Here is a 25,594-nt window from a genome sequence, read left to right on the forward strand (position 1 = left end):
TTTGCGGCAATCGATCAGGGAGGCAGTACACTCCGATACTGAGGTCATTAGATCATTACTTGGGAAAGTGGTTCATGACCCCTTTAAACTTAGGTGCACGTCAAAAAATTACACCATCTCCCGCTAAAGGGGACCATGAGGCGATGCGAAGCCGGAGCACTTGCACGATCGCGTTCCGTTGGCGTTCGTTGGGCATGCTACCGACCTCGCGTCGTGGAACGCGAAGAGGGACGCTACGCGCGTCGTATCTTCCATCTAGCCTGGCCGTTAATTCTCACAGGGCGAGCGGGGAACGCGGCCTACAGGCGGGCGAGAGGGGGGCAGCGTAGGAGAGGAGAGAGAAGGGGAGGGGACGCGCATGCGCTCGAGCTCATCGCGGCGTTGAGCAGGGGAGAATTTCGGCATGTCTAGCCCGCGTTTCAGAGGAAGAGTGGAAAGGGGGAGGGGAGAAGGGGAGAGGGAAAGTGGAGAGGGGAAGGGGAGAGGGAAAGTGGAGAGGCGAAGGGGAGAGGGGAAGGGAGAGGGAAAGTGGAGAGGGAGAGTGGAGAGGGGAAGGGGAGAGGGAAAGTGGAGAGGAGGCGTGGAGAGGGGGAGGAGGTGTGTGGAGAGGGTATGCGCATGCGCAGTAAGGGTGGTCAGAACGCACACCACCACCACCACCACCACCACCACCGGATTGAGCTCCGCCTTAAGACACTTCGCATCTAAAACAACCCCAGGTAGTCGAAATTTCCGGAGCCTTCCACTACGGCGCTTCTCATAGTGATATCATGGTTTTGGGATGTTAAACCCCAACAATTCTTAGTCCAGAAAACCGTGGACCTTGACCATTTTGCTGGTCCTGTAGATCAAGTTGCGAGACTAGCTTGAAAGCTGGGCTTCCCATTGTAGTCGAGTCCACTGCCTTATTCCTCGCCTTATTCCACGCCGCCACGATCGCTGCGAGCTACCATATGATAAGCAAGGCCGACGTTTTTAGATTAATCTAAAAACGTTGGCAAGGCAAAGCACGTTAATCGGAAACACAAGCGGAAATATTATTCAGCTCCCCAATGCGGCCCAACTAAAATGCTGAACAGTTCTGCACACTCGTCGACACAAAGCAGCTTGCATATAGAACAGCGGTGATGCTAATCCTTTCTGATTAAAGAAAATTAATTTCCTGAAAGAGGAAGATCGTTTATCGGTCCATAAAACGCTTTCTAGTTCCCGCCAATATTTGCCTCGTCAATTGTGTAAATTTTAGGCCAGGCAGAGCACAATAATATCATGACAGAGTTATCTAACGTTAAGAGCCCATACTCAGAGACAGCCTTCTCTGCAATGCTGTAGCGCAAAGCGTGAAAGCATCGCATAGGCGGCCTGCGCCACAGGGAACCTAGAGTGCGTGGGCATGAGACACGGGAGACAATCTCCACAGCAGAAGCGCAGGACAAATTTCATTATATGAGGGTTCATCAAAAAGTAAGGGCCGCTTGGTCCCCAAAAAATAAATATTCGCTAGTAAAAATTTCTATCGGCTCGCTTAGTGCAGCACGAAGCTACTTCACTTTTCTACATAATCACTGTTAAATTCCAAGCATTTTTCGTACCGCAGCACCACTTTCTTTAGTCCCTTGCGTAGAAGTTCGCCGTCTGGGAATTCTTTGGTGTTTTTTGGTCGACAAGCTTATTTAGTACCCAACTTGCACACTCTATGGCCCCACCACGATGGTCTAGTGGTTATGGCGCTCAACTGCTGACCCGAAGGTCGCGGGATCGAATCCCGGCCGCGGCGGCTGCATTTTCGATGGAGGCGAAAATGTTTCAGGCCCGTGTACTTAGATTTAGGTGCACGCTAAGGAACCCCAGGTGGTCGAAATTGCCGGAGCCCTCCAGTGCGGCATCTCTCATAATCATATTGTGGTTTTGGGACGTTAAACCCCAGATATTATTATTTTTTGTGTTAGAAACAACTTGTAGATTTGGGCGAGTCGGTTCGTGATGCGAAAACTAGAAGCAGCGCGAAAAAAACGACGACAAAAAATAGGAACACACACAACAGGACTAGCGCTAGTCCTGTTATGTGTGTTCCTATTTTTAGTCGTCGTTTTTTTTTTCGCGCTGCTTCTAGTTTTCGTATTATTATTACTGCCCACTCTCTGTGATATTTGAGCTTTCAGTAACAATTGTGCAAATTGTAGCGCGGCTGACAGAGGAAATGCATCCGACAGACGACTAACGGTCAGTCGTGGATGTAATCTCAATTCCCGGTCCACTTGTTGAACAGTATCATTGGCCTGGATTCTGGCCCTCCCACTCCACTCTTCGTCGTGCACATTTGTGCGGCCATCTGTGAAGTCTCGACGCCATTTATGGCCTTTCCTTCACTCATCACTTCATGTCCATAAACTAGGTACAACTACGCATACGTATGCGAAGCTGACGGTCCTTTTGCAAGCAAACAGCGAATTACAGCTCCCACTTCTGAACACGCGCCAGCAGCGATTTTCGCAGACATTGCATTTCCCGACAAGCAGAAGACTACAGAGTCAGAACAATTCCTTCTATACCTTCGCGTAGAATTAACTAATGGGGCAACATAAATAAATCTTCATTTTAACGTGAAAATATTTAAAAATTAGCAAGCGGCCCTTACTTTTTGAGTAGCCCGCGTATTACTAAGTTATTTGTGTGTAGAATAAAGCTTCGCCTCAGTTGATGGTTTCCCAGTGTGCAGCCTACAGTGACCAATGTCAAAAGTGGGCGGGCTCCACCTTCCTGTGTTCCACTACAAATCCACTACAAATAAATCATAATTTTTTTGAAGTAGGAAAGCACCCACTACGCCATCATTCATCTTTCTGAGGATAAACGAGGTACCCGCTACACGTCTGTAAGGTAATATGTGCCCTTTGATGATGTTGTATGTGGCTGATGACGATGAAGAATTATGGCTGATCACTTTGCAGTGGGTGGGAAGCTTTAAGCCACACACTCGTTGCGCAATTAGCATTGTGTGGTGCATGGGCGTCTGTGGCGTAGTGGTTAAAGCACCCGGCTGTCATCGCCGGGGTCAGAAAGTCGTGCGTTCGACTCTAAGATGATCCATATTAACGAAATTTCTTCTGCTGTTGTTCATCACCATCTGTTCGTATGCTTTTTACCGTCGTCACATCTGTGACAGAAATAATGTCAGTGAAGTCTTGGTGGACCTCGGCACGGAACACTTTCGTGTTTAAATGCTTTCCAAACGTTGGCTTTTGAAACGTTCATTTTAACGGCAGAGCTGTTCTTAATCGACCCTTCGCCGTCCGCCGGTGTTCGCTCAGCTCAGGTCTTGCGGTGTGGCGAGAGTGAGAGGGAGCGATAAGCCACGACTAGAAAGGCGACAGTGAAGCTTGGTTGAAAGGAAAATGTGGTGTCTAGCCAACATAGTGGCGAGGGTGATGCTCGGCTGGGAGGGGGTGAGATAATGTGAGAGGCGTGCCTGTAGCAGCGAGGGTGGCGCACGGCGGTACGAGTGTCAGAACTCAACTGTCTCCTAGAAGTAAGATCAAGGAGGGATGATAGAGGCGGGTGCCAGTTCTTTGTGGCGTTTGCTCGCCAGGGATGGCCAAGAATGCTGGCACTCCCAAGGTAGAAGCCGCCCGACGTGAGCCACCACATCATAGCCTAACAAAGAGTGTCAAATAAAGAGAAACGATACAACGCAAAAATACTTAAAAATTAGGACGCAAGACATTGGAACGCAACAGTCTGACGAAGCGGGAATCAAATTCTCTGTTTCGACGGCTTCCACTGAGTGGAGGTGGCTGCATTTTTTTTTCGAACGACCGTGCACCCAGTCTCGAAGATGACGTTATTTATGTGGCGCTTTTTGCCGCGGCTTTCTGACGAGAGCGAGTCACGAACGAGTCAAGTAATGCTCTCGCACTGAAATTACTACGCCTGCACATCGCCTTGCTCTTAGACAGCGGGTTAGGGAATATTTAGGAAAGCACCCGTGCTAATTGTGCCTGAGATGCCAAAGGTGGCACTATTGTCACTCCCGTAAACCATACTAACACCGCGTCTCTTAAAAAACCTACGACATAAGTCACTTTTCTTTTTATTACTATGAGGAAAAATCGACGGATACAGAAATTTGTCATAACGTTTTGCCGTGATAGTATCAGGTGTACGAAAGTTGCAAACAACAGGCTCTTTTAAGCTCACCAGTAGCTTAAAGCATGACCTCGGAAGGAGATTTGTTAGATCCGCCGTTGTGGACGCACGCGGATGCGGGTTCCATTCAGGACCACGGTGGTAGCATTTTCAATGTGACGACATTGAAAAAGTCCCATGCACGTTAAAGAATACCGGGTGGTCACAAACATTCCGGAGACCCTCACTACAGCTTGATTCATAATGGTATGTTCGTTACTACATGTAAAGCCCGAGAAATTAATTTAGTGAACATTTTAGAGACGACCTGAACCCACAACATCGCATTAGCACAGCTTTACTAAATGTAGCACCAAGAAAAAGGGGGCGAGCTCGTGAAACTTGCACTAGAACGTGGTACCCTGATAGAACCATGCCAGTCTATTCAGAATGTTCCATGTTGATCATCCGACCGTATCATCAAGAAAATACTTCGGAATTGGTTCTTTTCTCGACAAATTTCAAGAGGTCCTACCTGTAAAGAGTTGATTGTCAGCATTGCGACGTGCAAGGTCTTCTTAAGTTTCGCCTTGTCCCACGGTATATGCTCCTCTGCAGCTGCCCGAGACAGTGCTTGCTTCAACTCCTGGATTATGGTGTCCTTGACACGGAGAGAGTTGGCAGAAATCTGCATGTTGCGGCGCTCCTCGTCCAGCCTCTGCACGAATTGATAAAAAAATAAGAAATTACCATAATATGTCACAACTTCGCTACTCGTCGTAACAAGATGGCGAATTTCCCAAGTTGTTGCACGGCACAATCAGCTGGTCGTTATCATGATCTGGCTCGGAGCTCAACGATGCAGAGCATGCCCTTAATACGAGTGTACGCTAGCCGAACGTACAGCCAGGTCAAACGGAAGCCGGGAGACGAGACACGTTCTTGTGTCTTCTCGGCCAACAAGGCACGCAGGCCCCGCGCGTGCGACGAGCCAAATGCAGAAATAGATTTATTACAACGACTGGTAAAAGCAAAGCGCCTAAAACAAAGAGATGGAAAAGCTTCCCTGGGCTTATGAGCTGTGTTGGGCCTTTTTGTACGTTCTATTCTTACCTTGCTGTCACTAATGGGCACAGAAACTCTGCGCAACAAAGCTTTGCTTTTTAACACTATAGCGTTAAAGAGCTCGTTTCGCAGAAATTCTGATGTCGGCGTCGGCGTCGTTGGTTGTGAGCGAAACACCAGTGCTGTCCGTGACCGCAAGGTCGGGAAAGATGCAAATAAAATAAATAATAAATATCTTCGGTCAGAGCGAGAATCGAACCCAGGCCTTCTGCATGGGCAAGCAATTGTTCTACCACAGAACCACGGTATTTTTTCTTCCTTTACTGCAGTGCTTCAGCTTTCAACAGTGAAACAATTTTAGAAAACGTGTACTTATCACAGAGACACGCCCATTGCTTGAAACTGCTTCGGAAAAAAAAAACACTATATGAATGGCATGTATTGGGAGGAGTCTCTTTACCGCATGTTTAACGCGCCAGCTAGGCGTCAAAACATGAGAATTGCGCAATGAGTGGACGATTTAGAGGCCCAACCAGACATATCTAATCATCATCATCAGTAAAAGCATCTACAATGTGATCAGGTGCGTAGGTTCGCGTGTTGTCTTACGGACCCATAGTGGACCCTTCGCTGATTTGCAAAAGGAAGTATTACGGCGTAGTGGGCACTGTGCAACTGCGCTTGCAGTAGGCATTGTAGGACAGTTTGAAACAGCCAATGTTACGCGCACAGACGTTTGTTTCCTTGTGGCACGGTTGAGGCGTGCATCGAGAACCGAAGCTAGGCTAGTAATTCAGAAGGCGATGCGCACCGGGCCGCGTAATTTTGTTTCCTCGAGGGATCGCGCACGGCAGAAAAAAAAAGGGAGGAGTGCGAGGAGGAAACCGCGACCGGCGGACGGCTGTTCTACCGCCGGACTGCAACACCGGGAGAACGTCCCGAGCAGGGAGACGTTGTTTTCACAACTCGCCCGTCTAGGGCGGGGCTTCTGCTCCGCGACGTCATTTGTCACGTGCGAGGCAGTTTCTTTTTCTCTCTCTCTCTCTTTTTCTGTTTAGTTTGATGCGCGCATTACGCGGGCGCTTGGGCTTTTCTGAGCAGTCTGCGCAAGCGTGCACGCATGTGCGCCATCTAATAGGGTTTAACTTTTTTCCAATCTTTCTTGTAATAAATTTCAGTTTCAAGTTAGCGCTCGTCGTGTCCACTCTTTTTCGTTTGTCCCTGTTTTTTAGCGCTTTGAAGTTGTGCCAGGAGTACAGTCGTCCAATGTAGCGCGGGCAGTGCCGGTTTGGCCACACTTTGTGTCTGCGTTGTCGGCGTACCCGCGCGTCTAGAGTTTGGTGTTCAGCTACTAACTACGGACATATCTACTAGCGTGAAAAACAAAGGGCGAGGTAAACACGGCAGACAGGACGCAGCGCTAATCTGCCGTCTTTACCTCGTCCTTTTGTTTTTCGCGCTAGTGCTAGTAGATATGTCCGCAGTTAATACGCACCAACTAGTCCAACTCGCTTCTCTAATTCAGCTACTACTTCGCGTACGCAGCTGCGAGAAACGGGGCAAATAAGGAATTAATGAATATAAGTGTGTTTAAGGCGGCTCTTCGTCCCGGGTCAGACGTTGCAACCACGTACTACTCTGGTACTGCGTCTTTTCTGTTTGTGTTTGTGCGTTTTACAGTACATCAGAAGGGGGGAAGGCCCGTTCCTAGGAGAAGCTATCGCATTGTGTGCGTGTGTGCGCGCTTGTGCGTGCGCGGCTGCTCCGTAAGGACTACACTCTTGACGTTTCTCCGGCGTACTAATCAGCGGCAATGTTGACCTACGAGCGCCCATTCTGGAAGTCATACAAGCATCCGCGAGGACATATGTAAAGAGGAGTCAGACAACCTTCCCACCCGGAATGAACTCCTGGAACTACGCCCCTTACCGCTAGGCTTTTTTGTCTTTTCTTTTGCATGGTCGGCTCAGGACCTTGAGGTCATGTATCCATCCCGTTGAGGGCCGATTATATGATCCCTGTATTTCTCACAATTATACTCCGTGCTTGATAATACGCGCTCGTGTAGAATATGCAACCAGTGGTGTTCATCGTAGCAGTGTTTGTAGATTTCGCAATTATTGATTATTTCCAAAGCTAACCAACCAACTGAAATGCTGAACAGGAAATAAGTCTCAATTTATCAGCATTATGTGCATTTCATATATACTCGGATTTGTATCTGTAGACTTCAGCCTAATGAATTTGAAGGCTATCAGCCATTAACGTATGAGAAGTAAGCATGCCATTTGAGATGAGGTTGTTGGGACTGCCTCCTCTAGCTTGATATTTACCAGTGTTGCGGAGTTGCCACTCCGGAATTGGAATGAATCCGGAATCATTCCGCATTTTCGCCGCGACCCTGTAATGGAATGGGAATGGCATGGGGACAACGCTTGGAGGAATGGAATGGGAATGGAATTACGTCTTTTTCCGTAAATATAGCACGTTTTCGTCTATGCGCTGTTTTTCAAACGTCAAACATTAGTAAGTTAGAGCCTCGAATTTAGCAATAAAGCCGTATTTTTAAAATGGCTTGGCTGATTACAAGCGCGGTACATTTATAAGCAACGCGCCTACTACAAACCGAGGCATAAGCTAGTGTACAAACAAATGTATTGTCCCAGCAGATACTCAAGGGAGAAACAAATTATCCCTGCGAATTTGTTCCCATTGATAACCCCACACGAAAGTAACAAATACTTTAAGCACAGCCTGAGCTTTATCTCACGAGCACTTTAGTACCTGACACACGTGAATAACCTTTCCGATTTTAGGTATCCAGACCAAATGCCATCTTCATGCTTTAAGTCCTGCAAATGCCTTCTGAGAATAGGCTCCTGAACGTCAACAGTACTGCTCATTGTCGACACGCAGATTCGCACTACGCTGAAAAGCTAACAGGACTCCCGCAGCCGCATGAGTGCTTTCGGAATCACTCGTGCCAAACCAGTCAAACTCGGTCGGACAGGGAGCCGGCGGCGCGCGCGTGAGCCTCCCCCCCCCCCATAAAAAAAGAAACAAAAAAAAGAAAAATAAACTGCCACACAAGTCTCCCTTCCGAGCTGTCCATCAGAGCGGTTTCCTCCTCGCAAACGGAGGAGTGCGAGGAGGAAACCGGTCTGCTGAACGTTCCTGGGGGTGCTGACCGGCGGTGGAACAGCCGTCCGCCGGTGCCGGTTTCCTCCTCGCACTCCTTGGTTTTCTTTCTCACGTGCGCGATCCCTCGAGCAAGCAAAATTACGCCCACCGGGCCCTATTACGCTATCGCGTGCTACTCTTGAAGGCCACGTGCAAGCGTCCTCCATGTTTTTTTTTTAATTTCGGCTGTTACGTAGGCAAAAATATCAAGTAATGACAGCACTACGCTGGAGTCCCTGATTCACAATTCACACGGGAGAGTACAAGGCATCCCCGCTCGCTTTACTTAAACAAGCTCTCCCCACCCAGTCTGAAATCTACAGAAACAGCGGTTCTCCTGTGATTTGCTTGCATTTTTTTATTTTCAGTGATGTTTTGAGATTTTTTGCGTATGCCTGTGATTACGTTAGCTGTAGATTATAGATGCATGGGAAAGCATGTGTGGCGGCCCCTGCTACAGCGACTTAAGGCACTATGCACGCTCGAGCCGCTATTCTCCGTTTCAGTGTGCGGCTACCGCTTCGTCCACGACCGAGGCTGTTACGCCATCTATGAGTCCGTCTGGGAACCGGAGCGTGACATGCGACGCGGACACTCATCTGTTGTCAGGCCCAGCCCTGGAACAGCCCCACTGTTAAAAAAAAGTGCATCAGACTGGACAACGTCGTCTGCATATCTTTTTGGCGAAGAAGCACTCCAGGCAGAGCTCTCCCGTAACGGACACTGGCAACGTCACGGGAATGAGACGGTGTACATTACCGCTAAGTGCATCAGCAAATGCTTATCTTGAGCTAGTGCACGTTGCGTCATATTCGACCAAATTCTTCGCGCCCGTCCTTCTACCCCGTCGTCTCTGTCGCACCGCGAGTTTTTTCTAGTGTTAATCAGGCTTCAGTGACTCGCACACTTAGTAAGATCGAAACACGCAGTAAAACTGTTAACTATGCACTCTCTCAAGTCTGCGTATTTACAAGCCGTGAGGAAAGGAATATATATCCAGCCCTGAAATACATATTTTACTGATTTGAACTGCGTGGTTCCTAGGACACAAAATCAGCATGCTTTTAAGCAGACATTTCGCCAGCTAGGCAGCGTTTTAAGTAGCAATATTTGAGATGGTCATCTTCGTATCAGAGGTAAAATGAGAAAATTCCCGATTGATTCTATCAGTGCTTCGCAGCACTATGAAAAAGTGAAATTATACCAATGTGAGTGTTGATGGCCACTTGTACGGTAGGTGAGGCTGTATCGAACCTTTTATTCTGTTTTCGCACAACAATGCACGCAATGTAACGTCTTAGATTAAAAATTTTAAAAAAAGTTTACCATCGTAGGTCATACTGAAATACAGCATGCGACTGCTTTGTCAATTATGGACCTACCTCGTGTGATATATTAAATTAAAGAAAGCAATAAGGCGCCATAGGATGCCGAGACCCATTTTCTTTGTGAATAGCCAATTTGACCGAGAACTGTTATAAGCGTACTGAAGAAATGTATCTTCCTGCATCTGTCGTGTGTTTGTGGTGCGTAATTCATCCTGTCCCAAAGAAAGTTGCTGTGGATTCTCAACAAAGAAGAAACCTGGTGCGAATATTTTCTGCTTTTGAGTTCATCATGACATTTACCATGAAATTTAAGTTGCTGTAGTACACTATCACGACGTGACTCTACCCTGTTGGTCCGTCTATGGCTTGGAGTGGCCTCCTCAAATGCCTATTCGTTTATTATTGGAATCGCTGAGAGCCCGTCATATGAAAGTCTGTGGGTGCAGCGAAACAGTCGCGCCATCTTCTCTGTGAGTTCACCCGCTTCAACTTCGAAAGAGCGATCCTCTCAGCCGCATTAGGCCAACTGGACAACCACCCTCTCACGGAGAACAAAATCCCAGGCCCTGGCCTACCCGGTCTTCAGCACGAGCCGCTCTGAGGGCGTTGTTGCGGTTTCTACAAGCAACCGGACTCAATGTCAAACTGTGACTGTTGGCAGAAAATGTTGCTTTGTAGTATTTTTGCCTACGGTCATGACTGTGCTCTTTGTTGTTGTTGTATATTGTCGCGTGCTGTCGTCACATAACTTTTTCTTTTTCATTCTTTTATATCTCATTTCCCCTTCCCACGTACAGGAGGCTTCTTCTGGTTAACCTCCCTGTCTTTCCTTTCTCTTCTCTCTCTCTCTCTCTCTCTATAGTACACTTAGCAATGTCGAATTTGATCATAAATGGAAATGAATCCCCGGTCTCAATCAAAAGTGCAGGTTAGTGGATGGCATAAAAAGGAAGGTAAAGAAAAGAACTGATAATTTTTCAATGATACAACATCTCGCTAAACATGGTAGTTTTATAGGCACAGTTATGACGTGTGGCAGTGCTCGGCAATCTGAAATGACCTTTAGCAACATACGTTGCATACACCACGAATCAGTGCAATAAGTTGACACCAACTAAAATATGCTAATTTTCTATCGTCATCAATTATCCAACCCTCGCCATGGCACCATATCAGAGGCTACGAAGGAAGTGGGCATACCTTCTGCAGAAGCTTTGCGTTCTGTCTGGAAGTGATCAGCTCTTCAGTCTGTGCTTTCACAGTGTCCGTGAGGGCTCTGCAATTCTGGCACGAAGGTTTCTCCTAAAAAGAAAACGGGTGCACTACTACAGGTGCTGTGTGACATACAGTGCTTAGTAATATCAGATGAAAGAAAAGTTCATATCTTATATCAAAAAAGCAACTAGGGCGCTGCGATGCTCCCCTCGGGCCATGGACCGAAAGACGCGTAAGTACTGCCTTGCACCAGCATCTCGACTCTTATTACGGTAAAGATTTTTTTTATCGTGCAGAGGAGAAAGTCAACTGTGCTCTTAAGATAATACTTTTCATGCTTGATTTCTGCAGATTATGGCCGTGTATGCGTGGTACAGGGGCGTAGCCAAGGGGACCCCCCCCCCCCCCGAAATTTTCCAGTTTTGCTTGCGTATATATACACGCACACATACAAACGCACGCACGAACATACATAAAGTATGGTTGACCCCCCCCCCCCCGAAAAAAATTTCTGGCTACGCCCCTGACGTGGTATTTCAAATGCTCAACGCTAGAAGTGCAGCACACTTGTGGCACTAAGGTATGACTAATCTCCTAGTGACACAGTTACAGCATATGTTAGAAAAAGACAACACAGCCAAAAAAGATTGAAAATAATGTCTGAACATTACGGTAAACGAAAATCAAAGTGCACGAAAACATCATTGGCAGTAGGTGAGAGCCACATTCCCAATTTAAATTCGAGATTCTTACGTGCAAAACCGATAATGTGATCATGAAGCTCGCGGATGTTAGAGAGTGCCGATTATTTTTACCACCTGCGGTTTTTGAACGCACACCAAAATTAGGTACCCGGGTAACTTCGCTTTTCACACCCATCAAATTTCGATCGCCGTGGCTTGGAATCGAACCCGCGCTCTCGCAGCCATTAACCTACCACAGCGTGCGCAGCCGCATCATTCTGAGCATTAATCCTCTGATGCGGCCCCGCCACGGTGGTCTAGTGGTTATGGCGCTTGACTGCTGACCCGAAGATCGCGGGATTGAATCCAAGCCGCGGCGGCTGCATTTTCGATGTAGGCGAAATTGTTTGAGACCCGTGTACTTAAATTTAGGCGCATGTTAAAGAACCTTGGGTGGTCCAAATTTCCAGAGCCCTCCACTACGGCGTCTGCCATATCATATCGTGGTTGTGGGACGTTAAACCCCAGATATTATTAATCATGTGATGCAGCAGTTTGGAGACTTTCGTAATCCATTTTGACGAAAAATAAAGCGCACGGAAATTACGGAAGAAAAAAGGCACACACACAGGCACATATAGCGTCTGTGCGTGTGCATATGTGTGCCTTTTTTCGTTCGTCATTTCCATGCGCTTTATTTTTCTTCGTAATCCTGTGATGTTTTAGCGATTAAGCTTCCAAAACGGCCACCATGCTGTTAACTTTCTCGAACATTTTGGGCGCATTCTTGGGGTGTTATCGAGTATACGTGTCATAGCATCGCTCGCGGCAATGACAACGTGGCTTAGCGTTCTGCTGCTTGGTTAGAGGTCGCGTGTTCGATGCTGTGTCGCGTTAGAAATCTCATTATATTGAAACGTTATATTTAATGTGCTTGCAACCAGCCTGAAATGTATACTTACACGATATGCAGGAGATCGAAACGGTTGGTGTCGAAACGCCCCACTTCCGTTGACACGATAGTATTTCTAACATTTCCACGCAGGCTTCTTTTTGTATTTCTATGTAACCGCCCTATTGCACGTGTAACCAACGCTCCCTCAGGTCGCGTCGAAGTATCTGGGGACCTTCGCGATTGTTTCACACTCGTCTGGTAAGGTTGCAGACACAACTCTAGCAGCCGAGTTTCTTCCGGAACTAATGTGACTCCCAACGGTAACGCTGGAATCTCTGATCCTGCATGCATAAAAGACAACGGGTTGCACCAACGATTACATTATCGACGACCGACAACTGTGCCTGCCGCTGTCAGTTTCGCTATCATTGCCTGTAACTCGAGTTTTCATTTGCTGCGCTGAAATTCGCCTAATAAAGCGTTTAGTCTTTACATCTTGGATTTCGTGTAATAATACTATCTGGGGTTTTACGTGCGCCGAAACCATGGTTCGATGGAGGCGAAAATGTTTGAGGCCCGTGTACTTAGATTTAGGTGCACGTTAAAGAACCCCAGGTGGTCGAAATTTCCGGAGCCCTCCACTACGGCGTCTCTTATAATCATACCGTGGTGTTGGGACGTTAAACCCCAGATATTATTAGATGCGAAATAGCTTAAGGCCGAGCTCAATCCGGTGGTGTGCGGCGTGACCACCATTACTGCGCATGCACATACCCTCTCCATACACCTCCTCTCCCCTTCCCCTCTCTACTTTCCCTCTCCCCTCCCCTCTCCCATACCCCTCTCCCCTCCCCCTTTCCGCTCTTCCTCTGAAACGCGGGCTAGACATGCCGAAATTCTCTCCTGCGCAACGCCGCGATGAGTTCGAGCGCATGCGCGTCCCCTCCCCCTCTCTCTCCTCTCCTACGCTGCCCCCCTCTCGCCCGCCTGTCGACCGCGTTCCCCGCTCGCCCTGCTAGAATTAATGGCCAGGCTAGATGGAAGATACGACGCGCGTAGCGTCTCTCTTCGCGTTCCACGACGCGAGGTCGGTAGCATGCACAACGAACGCCAACGGAACGCGATCGTGCAAGTGCTCCGGCTTCGCATCGCCTCATGGTCCCCTTTAGCGGGAGATGGTGTAATTTTTATTTGAAACCACAGTATGGTTATGAGGCACACCGTAGTGGAGGGCTCCCGAAATTTAGACCGTCTGGTGTTCTTTAACGTGCACTGACATCGCACAGCACACGGGCCTCTAGCATTTTACTTCCATCGAAATGCGACCGCCGCGGTCGGGATCGAACCCGAGACCTTCGGGTCAGCAGCCGAGCACCGTAACCACTGCGCCACCGCGGCGGACTTGGATTTCGTGTGCTTCATCGTCACAACCACGTGACAGTATGATGAAAATTTCCTTTCATATGAACTCCTAAGCTGGCCGTACTTACATGCTCTTGAGCAGTTTGGTTTCCACTCTTGAACTGTGAAAGGATGTTCTCCAGCTTTTCCAGCGGGACTGAACCACTGCACTGAATTCTCATTTGCGCCAGTGCCTCTTTTTCTTCCTCCGTATGTCTGCGCGATTCAGCTATGGCTCTCAGTAGCTCTCCATCCTTTTGCTCGTACCTGCGCAATACAAACGCTAAATAGTAAGAACGTCTACAAGGAGAGTGAGAATTAGCTGCTTCCCAGAGAGACATATTGTGAGTGTCTCACCAGAGTAAATCGTCCACAACGTGCTTATTTTGCTGCTACGTAATGTAGTTCTATGGTAGCAATCACCTATTCTTTAAACCAGAAATCTCTAGTCTAGCATGTGATGAAAAATTAAGAATCAAATAATTATTGCCATACTCATCGTATTGAGAGGTTCTGGATATTTTAATTATCTTCCATACACAACTTCTTGCCCGGTGTACTCTACCAGCTATCTAAATTTTCATTCGTTCATATTTGCAAGAGATACTTTGCAGGTAAGATTTTTCTTTTGCTTTTTTAGTGTAACACTCTAAGCAGACAGATTAGAACTAGTGCTCTGCTAATGAAAACACTTGCACCGCTGATATGTGCTTCCTTATAGCAGCGATCGAGAATTGACAACAAAACAATTCCCGCGTTGCTCACTTTAAAAGGTACAGGTGGGTATGATACAAAAAAGAAGTAAGTAACTGAAAAGCAGAATTTCGCAATCTCAACCGCTCTTACGTGTTTCTGCTCTAGCTGTGATTGGCGCCCACATAAATGTAGCAACACTTTGAAGACCAACTTCTACTAGGAATGCAGTAACACTATTAGCGAGCAGTAGGGTCTGATGCTTATAGCTGAGTGACTTAAGAATAACCTAATTCTTATCTTTACAAGTTCACCGCTGACTTCACTACACGGAGAAGCGCAACACGACAGGGAGCGAGAGAGAAGACACAGATACAAACTGAACTTTGAGGCACCATTGAGGTTCCGTTCACTGGTTTCTAGTTATGTCAGAATTGACTTTAATAAGTATAACTATTTTTGAGTAACACAATATTTCACCTTTTCTGCAACTCTTGAAAATGCGCCCACAGTCTTTCCAGCAGCATCTTGAGGCTGTCGACTTGCTCCTCTGCCGAACCTATGTTGTCGTTGCCAGACGGAGAGCTTGGCAATTCTGTGTGAAGAGCATCGAAGTCTCTCACCGAAAGTATTAAGAACCTCTCTATAACACTGACGATTTACATTTTTTTTAAGGAAACAAGTTTCTTTATCAAAGTCTTGTTGATATATAGATAGTGCACCAAAAAATTTTATTCTTCGTAATAATGCAAATAGCTGCCCATCTTCAGCATCGGTTTCCTTTAATGCCACATAAGAAAAAAGTGTCGACTGTATGCAACGGTGGTAAAGGGATTGTATACAGCCGTTACCTTAAGAACGTAGAAAACTTCTTCATATTGCAGACATTTAGCCTTACAATCTCCATAAAGTTGCGCTTTTGATCTTTCGGAAATATTTCTTCCTTTAACATTTTACCAGACAATATTTAGCACAGATACCCGGTAAATGATTTAGAGCCCGTTCGAGCTTTATTTTAAGTAGCGCCGCTCTGCTTAGTTGAGTTCAGAACTTCACATAGAAGCTTGTAAGTAGCGCTATAGTGGAGCTATCGAGAATGCTCAACAAATATTTAGTTCAGCTGACATCGTAAATAAAAATCTGCAGAGCTTGCGATCCGACGCATCCTGACGGAAGCCGCGGAAACCTTTGCAGATAATAGCATACATAATATCATAAGCCATGCTGCTTTAAGAATGCTTGTGCTTCTACTACAACGTTTTATAAGCAGTGATGCCATGCTTATTAGAGTGCCGTGTCCCATTAAAGGAAAACCGCTGACCTGGCCACGCAATATTGTTGCTCGCGAGCGTGCGGCTGCCGCATTGATTGTATTCTTTTTGGAGCATCTGGTCTCGCAGACATTACTGCCCTTGCCTGGTGACGTAGAACTAAAAATATATGACTGCGCCTGAGCGAGAACAGATTTGTTAAACTGAGGAAAGGCTAAAGGTACTACAGTTGGGGCAGGCACCCCTGTTGGATAAGTTGTCGTGCATTGCGAAAACTGAAGATAAGCCTCGGAAAAAATTTGGCAGATCTCACGTACCGTGGGAATTGATGTTATGCAAAGCATGCGCGGAATGGTGACTGTACAGTAATTTTTCACATTGAGCGGAACGTTATGTAATGACGCTAGAGAAATATGGAAGTGCTATACGCACACTCATATGTTGAAGAGTCGCATATCTATTATATAACCAGTTGTTTACAGTGGTGTAACGATGGCAACAGCAACATTGGTGTTACCAACACCAGACGCGGTAAGCTGATATGTAGTGCTTATATTCTGCAATACTGGATAGCGCGAATCCGAACAGGACATAGAAGGAACACAGATGCACAGGACAGGCGTTACTCGCAACTGAGCTTCATTCAGGCAAGTTTCCCTAGATATATACACAGCCGAGTGGCACGCGCAGGCGACCTGCACGTAGGTTACAGTCACAGTTAAAGTTGTTATGCTTATACTTGTCCGTTATTACGGAGAACGCACACACGTTTCACGAACCCGTGTGTATGTGCAGAAGGGGTTCTTGACAGTTCTTGAACAAGGTCATCGTCACCGTGATCAGTGTGCACCAGCAGCTGGACCGGACTTGTTAATCAGATCCGTTCCTGATCGCGGCTATGATGAGGCAAGTGTAGTGAAGTACGAGGTATAGTGCATCTGGTGGAAATCGTGGATGCCTCTTACGATGAATGATCTATGATGCCTCCTATCGTGGACGTGGCAGCGAGGTCTTTTGATGCTCTCTCCACATCCAATCCGTCTTTCACGCATTATAAGGACCAAACGTTGTTGGGCCTTGATAAATCAATGTTGAAGTCACCGTAATGATGAGAGGCCTGGTTATATCAGCAGATTTATTGTAGGAAGCACTGACGCCGGTTTTTGAGTAATCCACGTGATCCACGCTGCGCACCACGTGGACAAGTGGATAGTAGTTGAGCGTCTTCCAGGGTGTTCTGTGTTCAGTTTTCTCACTTTCCTTGTGTCCGCCGCTGTGGTGTAGCGGTTAAGGTGCTTGGCTGCTGACCCGAAAGTCGCGGATCGATCCCGGCCGCGGCGGTCACATTTCGATGGAGGCAAAATGCTAGATGCCCGTATTCTGTGCGATGTCGGTACACGTTAAAGAATACCTGGTGGTCAAAATTTCCGGAGCCCTTCGCTACGGCGTCTCTCATATCATATCGTGGTATAAAACCCTAACAATTATTATTATTATCACTTTCCTTGCGTGTCAATGTGTGTGTTCGCGGTTAATGTGTTGGTTGGAGACTCTGTATCACCTGCGGCACATACCCGCATAACGTTAACTCTGGTTTACGGGTATGTGCCACACGTGACTGAGAGAAAGGGTTTCATGACGTACGCGACAGCTATTTTGCGTTATTCATGTCATCATCAGTGAATCGTGTTCGTCATACACTGATCCTCTGTTGTGCCAATTTTGGTATATTACAAGTTATGGAGACGACCAGGAGAGCGCCCAGACGTAGGCGGCTAGATAGATACGTAGATAGAAACGCCCAAAGTGCATGAGGTTCGCTAAGAAATGTTTCGCATTTAAAAGCTGGACGACGTGATAACTAAAGCTAATGTAATTGAAAACCGTCTTACTACACTCGACGAAACAGAAAAGACGCTTTCTGATAAACTAAACGACTTGCAAAACAGAAGCCGGAGATCTAATTTGGCATTCTTTGGAATACCAGACAGTCATCCAAAAGAAACTGGGGAAAAATCTGAAGATCTAGTCAAGTCTATTTTTACGGACGTATTAAAGCTGCGAAATATATCAATTGAAAGGGCTCACCGTTTGGGAGCCTACAAAACGGAAAGAATTAGTCCGATAGTTTCTAGGTTTTCAGAGTAGAAGACAAGAGAATATTAGAAAAAATTCTGCAGATCCCACGTACCGTGGGAGTCGATGTTATGCGAAGCATGAGGCGGCTAGGTGACTGTGGCGTAACTTTTTTACTGACCGACACGTTACAAAGTGACGCTAAAGATTTGTATAAATTTTATACGCACACACATATATGTTGAAGAGCCGCATATGTGTTATACAACCGGTTGTTTACGGTTGGGTAACGCTGCCAGTGGCAACGTGGGTATCATCAACACCAGAAGCGGTAAGCTGATATGTAGTGCTTATACGTGTCCCAAGAACGCACACACGTTTCACGAACCCATGTGCATGTAAGCAAGAAGTTCTTGACAGTTCCTGAACAAGGGCATCATCACCGTGATCAGTGAGCACTAGCAGCTGGTCATGACTTGTTATGGGATCCGGTCGTGATCGTGGTGACGAGGGGTCCATGTGTAGTGAAGTATGTAGTATAGTAGAGCTGTTGGAATTCGTAGATGCCTCGGTCATTTTGTCGATAAATTATCTTTCGAAAGAGCCGGCGTCATGTCGGAACCTGAAGCCACCCTTCGCGTTGGTGAGGTATAGGCCGTCGAGGCTGGTAGGCCTGGATAGTGCTATGTAGACCAACATCAGTGGATGGTGTTTGTCGTATTCGTAGACTACCTGGGCGTATGTGGCCTACGTAGCCTAGCCTACAAAGCGGCTATCAATCAATCTGGCATCATCCTCGTTCAGCATGAGGCCATCGCCCAGCCTCGTAAGAAATGAAGAGGACGCTGCGTCGTTCTGGTGGACGAAGTGCACTTTATACGGTGCGGTGACGTGGATAATATGTAACTTTCGTTAATGTATTGTTCCGGGGTCGAGCAATGCTTCAATATAGCTTGCTGAATCATAAGAATACAAACGTAATGTTTATTAGACTGCTATAAAAGCGGAGCCAATACTGGAACTACAGACGTTAATCTGATATGACGCCTGTATCGTAGGAGTACACATCGTAGGAGTATCATAAAGTGTTTGTTGCTTTCTTGTAAAATTAGATAGCCAGCACCACAACCACAATTGACGTGGCACCATTATTACGCCTGCGTAGGCTGTTTTTCCAAACCAGTTTATAGACCTGGCGTGGCTCAGTGGTGGAATACCTGATTGCCACGCAGAATGCTTGGGTTCGATTCCTGCGGGGATCCTAATTTTCATTCTTTCCATTCATTGAGTCAACGCTGCCGATGTTGGTTTTCCTTAACGCTCTAGCATTTAAGTAGTTACCAATGTGTTCTCGCCGTTCCTGGGCAGATATAAGCTGTCAATCACCTGTGGCGCATACCCGTACACCGCGGCCCGTAGTAAACGGGTATGTGCCACACGTGTCTAGTGGAAAGGGTTTGACGACGTACGCGACAGGATTTTAACGTTATTCATCTCATGACCCGGCAATCATATTCGGCAAATCCTCTTACCCTCCCATGCAAATTTTGGTCTACACCAAGTTAAGGAGGCGATCATGAGAGCACCCAGACGTAGGCGGCTAGATAGATAGATAGATAGATAGATAGATACGTAGATAGAAACGCTCAAAGTACCAGAGGTTCGCTAAGAAATGCTTCGCATTTAATAGAATAACAGAGAGCTGAACTACTTGGTAAATATTCATTCTAAAAAGACAGGGCGTGCAAACACGGACACAAGAAAGAAGTCAGGACACCACAAACGTCGACTAACAACTGAAGAGACGCACAATGACTGAAAAGAAAGAAGTCACTAAAACTTATCTGCGCATGCTCATGCAACAGGCGAACCTATCAATCCGGTACGCTTGGCGGTCTACGTGGAAGATAACTGTTAAGGCATTTGATTTCATCTTTATGCAAGTTAATCGGCGGTTGGCTCACGCATGCGCTACCAATATTCTCCATATGCCATGCTTCAATCATCAGGCGCGTTTCTTCATTTCTATGCCGGTACAACACCGCGCATTCATCGAATTTTGGCGTGCACTTACAATCTCGACAATGTAAAGATAGATTAGAAGGTGAGCCTCCTGTTAGCGATCTCTTATGATCCAACAATCTCTGGTTGATGCATCGGCCCGTCTGTCCTACGTAGAAGCGGCCGCAGCTGAAAGGGACCTTATACACCACACTCGTACGGCAATCAGTGAATTTGTTGGTGAGTTTTACGAAACAAATATCGGTCCGCTTCTTGTCTTTTACGCGCTCATTCTTCCTCTGCACAGCGGCACAAATCTTACCTAGCTTATTGGCAGCCGTGAAAACAACATTAACGCCGTATCTTGTTCCTACTTTCTTTAGCCTCTGAGATACGCGATGAATGTACGGTATACCTACGACACGTTTCTTCCTATCGCGTTCTGCAACCATGCTCGGACTTAACACAATAGACTTCTTTAAACGTTCAGCGACCGTGGCCACTGCATCACGAGGATACCCTACATCTAAAAGACGTGTAACCTGTGCGTTAAAGCTATCACTCATTTTGTGCTCACACGACTTGGTGAGGGCTGACTTAAGGCAAGACATGGCGATGCCGTTTTTTACAGCCTTCGAGTGCTTCGACGAAAAATTTAACAGCGGTTCCGAAGATCTAGGAGAATACTGCCAACACACGTGGTTCTTCTGGAACGTTAAGGAAATGTCTAGAAATTGTATTCCATTATTCTGAGGCACCTCTTTAGTAGAGCTCAGCTCTCCTCTATTTAATTCAAATTTTTCGCTCACGGAAGTTACCACCTTTTCAATGTCCTCACCACTGCAAAAAATCAAGTAATCGTCCACATAACGAAAAACCTTAATAACCGAATTACCTAAGGCGCCTTCCAAAAGATTGTCAATGTTGCTAAGGTATAAATCACTAAGAACCGGAGCAACTTTAGAACCAATACATATCCCTGATTTCTGCACATAAACGCCTTCCTTTCAACCTACCAGCGTCGACATTAAATGCATGGAAAGGATTTCTAGAAATGCCCCGGTAGAAACACCACATTTATCGGTGAAAACTGTATGGTGCCCTTGTTCGTTAATACATTCATTAACACATTTTAACAAGTCCTCCTGCGGCAAAGAATAATACAGGTCTTCAATATCCATACTAAAAGCTTTACAACAGCCGGGGTTCTCCTCTGAGAGGAACTGAACTAGCGCCTGAGAATTGCGCATACGAAAAGGGTCTGAAAAACTCAAAGAGGTTAAGCAGTTCTGCAAATAACTAGATACAGCGACTTGCCAGGTGCCTTGCTCTGAAACGATTGCTCGAAACGGAATCTCGTTCTTATGTGTTTTGGCTGAAAAAAAACAATTCTAAAGTAAGTGATTTAGCCTTCTTGACATTACAAGCTATTCTCTCAAGATTATGTCTTAACAAAAGGTCGACAGGACGTTGCCTAACTACCGATGGCTTAAGCTTTACCGTCCTAAAATTCTTTTGTATGGCTGTTAATGCTTTTTCTGAGAACAAACTTTCCGGCATAATTACAAAGTACCCTTCCTTATCTGAAATTACTGGCCTGAGTTTTTTCTCGACACAGTAATTAACCAAAGGCCGGATAGGATCAGAACACTTGAGATGCATATTAGAACCCTTGAGCCGTTGTGCGTCTCTTCAGTTGTTAGTCGGCGTTTGTGGTGTCTTGACTTCTTTCTTGTGTCCGTGTTTGCACGCCCTGTCTTTTTAGAACAAGAGAATATGTTCTGCACAACGCATTCAAATTCAAATGGACGCCATGTAGCGTATCATAAGGTTTCAGCAAGGCAGTTCGAGAAAAACGCCGGCAGCTTTGGAGTATGATAAAGAAAAACCTTTCCTTTGAAAAAATAAACAGTTGAGAGTTAGCGCTCGTGTGTCTCTTGCTTGTCCTTGTCTTTTGTGCGCGCTAAAAAAGTTTAAATTATGGATCCATACCAACTTGCCCAGTTATCTGTCTTACCGGAAAGAAAAACAGCTGTAAAAGGGAAACCGAGAGCATTTAAGCTACAAGCTGCTACTCAATGGGCAAGCATTTGCCTGGGATACTGACATGCACCAACCAGTCCCTCTTCGGACGCATGCTCAGTAATGTGGGCATTGAACGTTATAGCTGAAGAAGGAATGCAGAAACTACTATCATGAAAAGTTTTACACCAGTGTTGTTTGTCGTCAATTGTCGAAGCTTAAACAATAAAATTGATGAATTTACCATTTTTCTTTGAAACGTGAAAGCACATATCGTTGTGGGTACCAAGTCATGGCTTGGTACCCAGAACTATTTTTGCCGGGCTTTACAGTAAATCGTAAAGATCGAAAGAGACATGGCGGTGGCGTGCTTGTTTTAATTTCAAGTAGCCTTCCCAGTGAAGAAGTTGGTTTTGATAATGAAACTGAATCAGTGTAGTGCCGCGCCCAATTTTCCCAGGGTAACAATATCGCTTTTGGATCATTTTACCATCCACCTGACCACAGCAATGAGCCGATAATTGAGCTTTCCAAGATGCTATCGCATATACCTGATTGCGTAATACTGCGAGGGGACTTCGATCTACCCGACATGAAACGAGATACTGACAACACAGCCCCACAGAAATCTCGAACTTGGTCTGCTTTCTCAGAGCGTCTATGACTTACAGTAATATGTGAACGAGCCATCAAGGCGTAACGCTATACTGGATTTATTGCTAAGGAATGATTAAATTGTTATTGCTCGCACAAATGTATGTCCACAAATTAGTGACCATTGTTCCGTTATTGCAGAGTTAAGCGATCCTAGAATACAGGCATGTGAACAACCACCTCGCAATGTCTTCATGTACGAAAGAGGGGACTTCGACGTCATTTAGAAAGAGCTGGTCTTCTTTCATCCCATTTTTTATGCATATCAGAGGCATGCGGCATTGATGAATTGTGGCTAATTTTCCGTAACAAAATAACTAAGCTGGTGAATGCACACGTACCTCGGAGGTGTCTAAGATGCAGAAAAAAGCACAAACCTTGGTTTAACTCTGAGATACGCAAACTTGTCAGAAAAGCAGCTAATGCACACAAAAAGTTTCTTAAAATCAAAACAGCAGTAAATGAGAAAAATCTCAAAAGTGCAAACAAACAGCTTAAGTTAAAGCAAACACGCAAAGCATGTCTCCTTTCACAAGCTAAACGCAGACCTGAAGCGTAACCCAAAATTATTTAATTAATTAGCTATCTCTGACCTAATAACTGAGGACAAAACTGTAAAGGATGACTTGGAGGAAGCTGAAGCATTCAACGCATACTTTCAGTAGTTGTTTTCCAAGAGGACTGAACACTCACCGATGTTTTTTCCTAAAAATATTGGTAATTAAATGGCTGAACTCGAAATTGATTATGCTGGTTTGGATAGTCCTGCCTACTCAGGACACCTCCAAGGCTACTGGGAAAGACGGTATATCATCTCATGTGCTTTAAAGTGTCACATTATTGCTTCACAATACCTATGCGTAATGTACAAATTGTCTCTCGATACAGGCCTGGTTCCAAAGGATTGGAAAACCCCATATGTTGTCCCTATGCATAAGGCTGGAAGCAAAAAAAAAACATGTACAAAATTATTGTCCCATATCCTTAATTTCCAACTGTTGCAAATGATTAGAGCAAATTATTGATAGCGCGTTGTTCAAATATGTTAAATCCACTCATTTTTTTGCTAACTCTCAGCATGGATTTCGGCAGGGTCATTCGCGCATAACACAACTATAGCTGAATTTCAGCACGCCATACTATTTGCCCTTGATGGTATCAACATTGTTGATGCTTTGTTTCTAGATTTTCGCAAGCCATTTGACACAGTACCACATAACCTGTCAGATAATCAACTCACTTCTTTAAATAATAATGCTAAACTACAAACTATTCGCAGATAATTGCGCCGTCTACCGTCGCACTGCTTCAATAGCAGACGCCGAATTATTACAAGATGCCTTAAACACATAAACACGTTGGTGCTCCACCTGGAGTATATCTATTGCTCCACCTGGAGTTGTATATTGAAGTGCAACCACGTTAGCTTTGCAAAAATAATTTAAAAAATCCAGTCCACATTCAGTATCGATGGCGGTGCAGTCAAAAAGTACCGGCGTGTAAGTACTTGCGAATTTACTTAACCGAATTATTCCACTGGAACACACTTATAGACCAAATATATTAAAGGCTAGTAGAATGCTCTTTTTTATTCGCAGAAAATTTCGTTGTGTAACAAAAAAAGTAACAGTTTCGCCGCAAGGGCGAAGCAATGAACGCGATAGCAAGAAATTAATGCTATACGAAGTGAGGCTTGCCAATGGATACTCTCAGTTTGAACAGCGCTCCTGTTGCAAAGGCGGCCGAAGCAGCGAAGGAAACTAGCGTCCTTCAAGTGTCGAGCTCTGACACTTGATAGTTCGCGCTCATCTTCTGTTCGTTCGTTTAGCGGCGTCCCTTGAGCTCGGGTGACTTACGTATGCTCCGTAACATGAGCGTGGACATCACGACGAAAGCTTGAAACATTCCTCTTCCCCTCACCACGAGAAACCCGCGCGAGCAGACAGCGAAAGGGCGAGGTTCTCCCTGCGCAAATATAAGAAGAAGCGAGCGAGCTCGCCGACGACTTTTAAATGCGCCCGTCGCGCTCCTAGCGCCATCTCGCTGGTAATGAAGAAACGCTTATTATCGCCTGCCGTCTCCGAGTCCGTCCAGCGGTAAAGGGTGTGTATATAACACTCGCCGTTAGCTACGTGGAGGATCTGCGTTTCGTGGCGTAGTGGCTAGCGCCACTCGCTGCGGAGCAAATTTTTCTTTGGGACATATATATATATATATATATATATATATATATATATATATATGTATATATATATACATATATATATATATATATATATATATATATATATATATATATATATATATATATATATATATATATATATATATATATATATATATATATATTTATACATATACGGTGCATGGCGGCGGCGACGGCAAAATCCAGCCGAGACTGTCCATATAATTGCTATCGCAATAGAAAGGTAAACGAAGCTCTTCACTTCCTACATGCGCGTATAAGACCAATACTTCACTATGCTTGCGCTATTTGGGACCCGGCTCAAACGTATCTTGCAGAAACAACAGAAAATGTTCAAAACCAGGCAGCCCGGTTCTTCAGCAATAACCACTATTCCTTTGGTAGTGTCTCATAAATAAACGCCAGATTAGGGTGGGAAACTCTACAGTCCAGAAGACAAAAACTTTGATTAAAACGGTATGTCATCTCATGTGCTTAGAAGTGTCACATTATTGCTTCACAATACGTATGCCTAATGTACAAACTATTAATGAGAACTAACAGACAATAACGCCAAGGAAAGTATAGGGGGTGTTATCTGTAGTATTTAGAATATAAATGTGAAGAAAGTAAAGTGGACGAAAAGATAACTTGCCGCCGGCAGGGACCGAACCTGCGACCTTCGAATAACGCGTCCGATGCTCTACCACTGAGCTACGGCGGCGGTCATCCTCCCGTCCACTTTATGGGGTATATATGTGCATTTAAATGCACATATATACCCCATAAAGTGGACGGGA

General features: G+C 45.6%; 1 protein-coding gene across 1 annotated transcript in view; it reads right to left on the reverse strand.

Annotated features, from left to right (window-relative positions):
• LOC119377316 (centrosomal protein of 290 kDa) overlaps nt 1-25,594 on the reverse strand; it is a 57,614-nt gene that overhangs the window by 26,739 nt on the left and 5,281 nt on the right. Inside the window, exons 3-6 of the mRNA XM_037646847.2 lie at nt 15,066-15,180; nt 13,982-14,159; nt 10,899-11,000; nt 4,661-4,843 (exon numbers count right to left, since the gene is read on the reverse strand). Of these exons, the coding sequence (XP_037502775.2) occupies nt 4,661-4,843; nt 10,899-11,000; nt 13,982-14,159; nt 15,066-15,180 (578 nt within the window). The remainder of the gene's footprint in view (nt 1-4,660; nt 4,844-10,898; nt 11,001-13,981; nt 14,160-15,065; nt 15,181-25,594) is intronic.

This window comes from Rhipicephalus sanguineus, unplaced genomic scaffold, assembly GCF_013339695.2.
Source record: "Rhipicephalus sanguineus isolate Rsan-2018 unplaced genomic scaffold, BIME_Rsan_1.4 Seq4305, whole genome shotgun sequence".
Classification (NCBI taxonomy): Eukaryota; Metazoa; Arthropoda; class Arachnida; order Ixodida; family Ixodidae; genus Rhipicephalus; species Rhipicephalus sanguineus.